Here is a 7,767-nt window from a genome sequence, read left to right as displayed (position 1 = left end):
TTTAGGCGAGGTATGTTAAATGTATTTAATGCTGCTTTATTTGCTTATTTTCCCGTTATAACGGTAAATATGTGTAAAGAGACAATCACATTTTTCCGGCATCTCTGCCTCAAAACATAAACATCGTGTTAATCTCACTAAAAAATAGTTAAATCAAATTTAATTATAAAGTTTAATAAACAATTTAATTTTTATGTTAATCCTTTTAATTGGCAATGTCTGCGCAAAAGAGAAGATTGCTATGGGGCAATAGCCCTAAATTCAAGGTGCCTAAAACGTTTGATGGCCCCAGCACAAGTACCAACAGATTTCATATTTTATATGAAGAAGAAGAAGAAGCAGTTGCAATTAAGGAGAAAATTCCTCCTATTATTGTGGATTCAGCCCACAGTTTTTCAACTGTCGTTGGAATAATCGGAGACAAGTATTCTTATAAACGTATGTCTATCGGGACAAAAATTTTATCCAACTCGTTATCGCTGTACAACGATGCATTGAATACACTGAAGGAGAGGAAATTCCAGTTTACACACGAATTGAAGTTTGGCCTACCAAAGCTGGACTCGAATGTAATCGGCGACGAGTTTGTCAGCTCTCACAATATAAAACCGGTAAGCGTAAAAGAATTGGAAACTAAAAGATCCACTGTTGATGACGCGATTTATCTAATTGAATTTGACCGTCAGCATGTTTCTAAAAGGGAGATCATGAAGATTAGATATTTCTCTAATATTGCTGTATATTGGAGAAAACCGCTAAAGGGCAACAAAGGTCCCACTCAATGCGCCAAGTGTGCTATGTATGGTCACGGAGCTAAGAATTGCAATCTGTGCAGGAAACCACGATTATGCAGTATGTTCCCTTAATAAAGGTAACTGTGAAGGAAATGTAATTTACAAATGCTACAACTGCATAAAAAAGAATCTAAGGAACGTTAATCATCGTGCTGATGACTCAAACTGCCCCAGTCGGCAAGAATATTTAGAGATCCGGCAAAGAATAACTTCTAAAACAAGGATGACCACCAGAAGAGCTAACGTTTCCTACTTTCATGAAGATGAGCATGATTTTCCTCAATTGCCAAGGCAAGAACAAAATAATACTCGTGATTCCCGCGCACATGAAAATCTGTATTCAGAGGTACTTAAAAACAAAAGTTCCGATAGAAATAATAGTGATGACATTTCAAATGAACGACTTTTGGAAATATTGCTGTCGAGGCTTTGCAAAGATGTAAAAATAAGTATGACAAACTACGAGTTTTGGGTATGATGCTTAAAAATGCCATATAATTCAATTTGTGTTCAAAATGTTCATGTTATGTATTGGAATGCTCAAGGCATAACAACAGAGTCAGCAGCCGCCCAACTGGAATACGTCTTGCATAAAAGGATAATCGATATTCCCCTTTGAAACGAGACTTTTTTGAAACCATACCACAAATTTCAACTTGGTGGCTATAAAATTTATAGAGAGGATCGATCTACGCATGGCGGTAGGGTTCTAATTGCGATAAAAAGTAATATTAAGCATATGTTGTTACCGAAAATTAAAACAAGTACTGCTGAGAGCATCTCAATACAAGTTTTGATTAATAGACGCCCAGTTATATTTACTTCAGCGTATAATCCAGTTTACACTACCAACTTCAAAGCTGATTTGGACAAACTTACATCTTTTTCCAACGACTTTTTTATATTTGGTGATCTGAATGCCCAACATACACTTTGGAATTGTATGTCAAATAATTCTGCTGGCAGGGAGCTGTTCAGCCACTGCCTCCAATCCAGCTACTACATATATTATCCAAATGAATTTACACGCTTCGGACAAAACATCAAGTCCATCCGTCTACAGTACACATTCTCTATCAAACTCGTGTCTCAATTTTTCAGTCCTTGAGACACATCCAAACATTTTACAGTCGGACCATGTACCAATTTCTTGTGTTATTTCTGGAGATATTCAAAATATGACTTATTCAGTTCCCTTGTATCATCGTGCAAACTGGTCTGTAATCAGAAGCTGGGTGGAAAATGAAATTAGATGTCAGAACATCGACCAAACTGTTACTAATGCAGGTAATCTGGACGTTTATTTTTTTTACAAATTAATATCTATAGTTATTGATGCTTTTAAGAAAATTCCTGTCGGCAGTAAACAATCTTGGCAAAGAGATATCTCTGATACTAGTAAAATGTTAATTAGTCAGAGAAATAAGTACAAACGAAAATATCAAAGATGTAGGGATTTTAATACGAAAATTCAATTAAAATGTATTCTGAGACTATTAAATAATCTAATCGATTTTCATCTCAATAAATACCGAAATGAATCTTGGTCTAAATTTACTACAAATTTGCCTCCGGGATTTAAAAAATTTTGGAAATTAACAAAAGCCTTTAAGGCCTTTTGTTAAGCCTGAAAATAATTCACAACCTACACCCCAGATATTCTACTGATTTACTGCATAGTAACTTTAACCAAATAATGTTTAACTCATTTGCAAGGGAACTGACTCTGTCATTTAATGAAAATTGTAACTAATTATTTTATAAAGGTTTCAATAAAGATTTAATAATAAAAAATAAAGAGACAAACAATTTACTAATTGTAATAAACATGAACGTGCTCTTTTTTTTGATTTTTTTCCCCGGGGTTTTCGGGATTTCTTAAACCCCGAAGCCCGGGATTTTTAATTTTAAATCCCGGGATTTTCCAAATCCGGTTTTTAATAAATAAATAGGGGAAATTGTAATTTTTGTGTGCCTTTTTTATGCATTTTGACATTCTACATGCCCGAATATCGCAAAGTGATGTTCAGCAAAGTTGTTAAGCGCAACTCCTGCGTCAACATAGTTAATAAAGGAAAGCGGTATTTTTGGTTTTCCTAGAGTGGCGCTCTGGAAAATCAATTCTACACATTTTTTTGTAAGTTATCTAACAAAACTCAATTTAAATCCTCTTCAAACGAAATTGATTTTATCTCAGATGAGGAGCTCGAACAAAATGAAAATATTTCGATTGCTCAAAGGCTAAAAGATATTATTAATAAATGTAAAAAACCCAAATAACAATAACGAAACTAAGTTATAATGTAGATTTGCAACTTGCAAAAGTAATAGATCACTTAATTTCTGAAGGAACAAGAGGAAAATACTTGCAGATAAGTATTTGCAAAAGGTTTTGCCAATATGAAAGTTGTTTTTCGGCAGTCGGAAACAAAATTCGTTTCAGAATGGCAGACGAAACCATAGAGGCAATGTTATGCTTTTTAGTGTCTAATACAAATTAATTGCTAAATAAAAAATTGACTTTCAATTGTAAAGACATAATTATGTACGTTTCTTTCCTATAATTTTCGGGATTTTAGATTTCCCGAAAATCCAGAAACACCGGGTCGGAATTCTTTACCAAATCCCGATCCCCGGGATTTTCAAAAATCAGTCCCGATTAGAATTTCTACGTGTGTATAAATAGTGGCAGAGGTTGCAGTTCATGATAGACGCTGTGTAAATAAACATCAACTGAGTGCCTTAAAGTGTGCTGTATTTTCCAGAGAATTTTTGTACACTATAAAGTCTGTCTGTATTTCTTTCGAATTTATAAACGTGTAAAAAAACAGTGAGTGACTATTTAATTCCGTTGTTGTTTTAAATAAATAAAGAGTTGTTACTACTAAACGGCTTTTATTTGCAATAAAAAGTATTTGGTTTATTTAAAGGAAATAAAAAGGTAAAAACGTAACAAGAGGTGTCAGAAGTGGGAGTGCAAAATAATAAGCATGAAGTTTGAAAAACTAAAAGTTGAACAACTCAAGAAAGAATTGAGTAAGTTGGAGTTGCCGACAGCAGGTAATAAAACAGAATTACAAAAGAGGCTGATAGATGAATTCAAGCGGCGTGATATTGACATTGGAACTCACGAATTCGAATATAAAGAAGAAATGGAAGTTTCTACCCGTGTAACAACAAGCAGCATGGATTTAAGCACAATGTTTGCTGCTATGGTATACAAATTTAAAGAAGTTAAAGAAATTTCTAGAGCCAACAACGAGAACCTGAAAACGAAATTGCAAGAAAATTCTGGAGCCAACAACGAGAAGCTGTTAGATGAAGTTCAAGAAAATTCAAGAAACTTCTAAAGCCAACAAATTTCGGAAGTTATAAACAGCAGAGTTGATAATCTTGAAACACAACCTAGAGAATGGTCTAGAAAAACAATCCCAAGATGTTGATAATAAATTCCTCGATCTGGAAATGAAAATTAATAATCTTCAATGCCAAGATGGACCGTTGCGAATTATTTCAGGAACGTCTTGTAGAACAAAAGCCCCTACTTTCGATGGATCCACACCATTTAATGTTTTCAAGTTCCAGTTTGATACGGTTGCCATTAGTAACATGTTGATAGACGAATAAAAAGCTATCGTGTTGATTTTGGCCTTAAAAGGAAATGCAGCGGTAGTTCTTGAAAGCGTGTCAGCGAGCAACAGAAATTGTTATTATGACATAATGGAGGCGCTACAACGTAAGTACGGTGGCGAACATAAAAAATAATTATACCGAATGGAATTGCGTGGTAGAGTGAGGAAACCCAATGAAACCCTACAAGATTTTACGTTGGATATCGAGGGTCTGCTACAGCTTACTTATCCAGGGGAAAACAACCCATTTTTGGACCATATCAAGATAGAGCTATTCGTTAATGGCATTCGCGATCCTGAAATAAAACATGCGATTTGTGCTACATCTAAACCATCATTTGCTGAAACCGTCTCATTTGCACTGGCACAAGAAACGGCGAAAATAATTTCAAAGCCGCAAATATGCAAGGTGCGCAATATCGAGGTTATTGCTGAAGATGAAAGAAATATAGTCGAGGAATTAAAAAAGGTTTTGGAGGCGTTTAATGATAAGCATAGCAAAGCCAGAGTAAAATGTTATAATTGCGGTAAATCTGGTCATATTCAGCGAAACTGCAAAGCACCGAGAAAACGAACCAGATTTGTTTCGCCTCCAAGAAACAACCAGCCGTCAAATCATCAATCGTCACAAGAATCACCTTTAAACTAAAACGAGCTAGCACTATGGGGCAAGAGCTAGCTACTGGGGAGCCTGTCACTGTTTATGGCAAAGTAAAAGTGAAATTAACCATTGCTAACGTTAGCATTTTATTTATTGTTGCAGACATTGTAGACGAAGTAATCATTGGTGCTGATTTCATGATTACTCACAAGCAGTCAGAATCGTTAGCCCGTATGGAGGGAGATTATGAAGACAACAGTTTGTGGGTGGTATAATCAACAGAAGTGATAAAAAGTGATCTTATAACAGCAAAAGCCCTTGTTAAACCCTGGTCGATGCACTTCTGCAGAGGCAGTAATCAATTGCGAGAAAACCCCGGAACCTGCCAATAAATCCACAAAAGAACACGATCTACTAGCGGAATATGAGGGGAAATAGGTAGCAGGATTAGCGCCGCCCGATAGAAATAAGGCCAAACAGCTTCTGAAGAAACATACCTCGGTCTTCGCCTTAAAGCCAATGTAGAACGGAAATTGTAAAGCATCAAATAAATACTGGCGAAGCAAGGCCAATAAAGCAGGCGCACAGAAGTATTCCTCTTGCAAAATGAAGTGAATGAATTGGTCAACGAAATGGAGCGAAAAGGAGTAATCGAACCATCTTCTAGTCCTTGCAACTCGCCCGTGGTATAAGGTATGAAAAATTATGGCAGCACTAGATTCTGCGCCGATTCACACTGCGGTAAATCACAAATCTAGCTGGACAAAATTAAAAAATAAATGTCTGGCAACATTCCTTCTGATCATTTAATGAGCTTCTCAATACAATAGGGAATTGTAATTCATGTTTTGTTTTTTTGGTTTTTAGCTCTGATTAGGAAAAACTAAGCTTTAAAGTCAGTTGTTGTCAACAGGTACATTAAGATTTCAAAGAGAAGTGTATTTTTTGTGTGACTTTGGTTTATGATTAAAAAGGCTACGGTGATTTTATTGTCATAATTTTTTTATATTATTATTAAGCTCTATTTCAGGGAAATATGCAACAATTTTCATTTAATTACTTCCATTGTAACTATTTTTTGTGAGAAGATCAGAAATTGGAAAAAATAAAATATTTCCTTTTTTCAAGTAGAGTTAAAGCTGTTTATTCCGCATAGTTTCGCTGTAAAACTATATTTGGGTTAATCTGTCAAGTATTCACTTTAAGGTAAATCAAAAACATCTTGCGCATTTTTGCGACCGCCATACATTTTTTTTCACTTTTCCAGTATGACCTACACAAAGACAAAATAAAATATTTCCTTTTTTCAAGTAGAGTTAAATGTGTTTATTCCGGATAGTTCCGGTGTAAAACTATATTTGAGTTAATCTTTCAAGTGTTCACTTCAAGGTAAATCAAAAACATCTTGCGCATTCTTGCGATCGCCATACATTTTTTCACTTTTCCATTATGACTTCTACTTTTTCACGAAAGAAAAAAAAGAAGAATGGGTAAAAACTCCCAAAATACATTGCGATAAAAAAGTTGGTTTTTTATAATCGTTTATATATTTGAACTCATTTTTTATATGATTCATAAGTGAGAAGTGAACCCAACGTGATTTATTAATTTTGTCCAGATAGATTTGCGATCTACCACACTGTGCGATTGCAGAAAGCTGAATGACGTCACTAAGAAAGACAGCTATCCAGCTATCTAGCTGGAAAATGGTTCTCCACGTTGGACTTGCAAAGTGGATACTGGCAAGTAGAGATTGCAGAAAACTGCTTTTAGTGCTAGTGATGGATTATGGCAGTTTAATGTAATGCCCTTTGGACTCTTATAATGAAACGAGTATTGAAAGGTCTTCACTGGAAGACATGGGGAAATCTTTCGATGAACACCTGGAAAACCTTGAAGTAAGAAAGCTAGTTACCGTCGAGCATCAGAGACTACCACCACAGTCAGAAACTTTAGTATGGGCCCGTATGGAGGGAGATTGTGAGGACAACAGTTTGTGGGTGGTAGAACCAGCAGAAAAAAACTGATCTTATAGCAGCAAAAGCCCTCGTTAAACTCTGCAACAACAAAATAGTTCCTGTAAGAGTGATTAACCTGTCCAGCTATGAAAAAGTCGTTAAGCCAAATTCCGAAATAGGTCAATGCACTTCAGCAGAGGCAGTTATCAATTGCGAGAAAAACCCGAAACATACCATTAAATCCACCAAGGAACACGTGCTACTAGCGGAATATGTGGGAAAATGGGTAGGAGAATTAGCGCCGCCCGACTGAAATAAGGCCAAACAGCTTCTGAAGAAACATACCTCGGTCTTCGCCTTAAAAAGTCAAAGCCAAGGTAGAACGGCAATTGTAAAGCATCAAATAAATACTGGCGAAGCGAGGCCCATAAAACAGGCGCCCAGAAGTATTCCTCTAGCAAAACGAAGTGAGGTGAAGCAGCTGGTTAACGAAATGGTGCGGGATGGAGTAATCGAACCATCTTCAAGTCCTTGGAACTCGCCTGTTGTGTTAGTAAAAAAGAAAGACGGCAGTACTAGGTTTTGCGTCGATTATAGAAAGCTGAACGACGTTACCAAGAAAGACAGCTACCCGCTACCAAGAATTGACGACACCCTGGACACATTAGCTGGAACAAAATGATTCTCCACATTGGACTTGCAAAGTGGTTAGAGATTGCAGAAAAAGACAGAGAAAACTGGATTATGGCAGTTTAATGTGATGCCCTTTGGACTCTGCAATG

At 36.1% G+C, this 7,767-nt stretch overlaps 1 protein-coding gene across 1 annotated transcript; it reads left to right on the top strand.

Annotated features, from left to right (window-relative positions):
- Window positions 1-215: 215 nt before the first annotated feature.
- Window positions 216-866, top strand: LOC135950485 (uncharacterized). The gene has a single exon (XM_065500026.1). The coding sequence runs from the start codon at window positions 216-218 to the stop codon at window positions 864-866; it is 651 nt and encodes a 216-aa protein (XP_065356098.1).
- The last annotated feature ends 6,901 nt before the right edge of the window (window positions 867-7,767 follow it).

The sequence above is a fragment of the Calliphora vicina genome, chromosome 1 (genome assembly GCF_958450345.1).
Source record: "Calliphora vicina chromosome 1, idCalVici1.1, whole genome shotgun sequence".
Taxonomy (NCBI): Eukaryota; Metazoa; Arthropoda; class Insecta; order Diptera; family Calliphoridae; genus Calliphora; species Calliphora vicina.
Note: the sequence above shows the minus strand (reverse complement) of the source record. Positions and strands in the feature narration are given on the sequence as shown.

Excerpts from the sequence above, each read along its gene's own strand:
- LOC135950485 (XM_065500026.1), top strand. The coding sequence starts at position 216 with ATGTCTGCGCAAAAGAGAAGATTGCTATGGGGCAATAGCCCTAAATTC.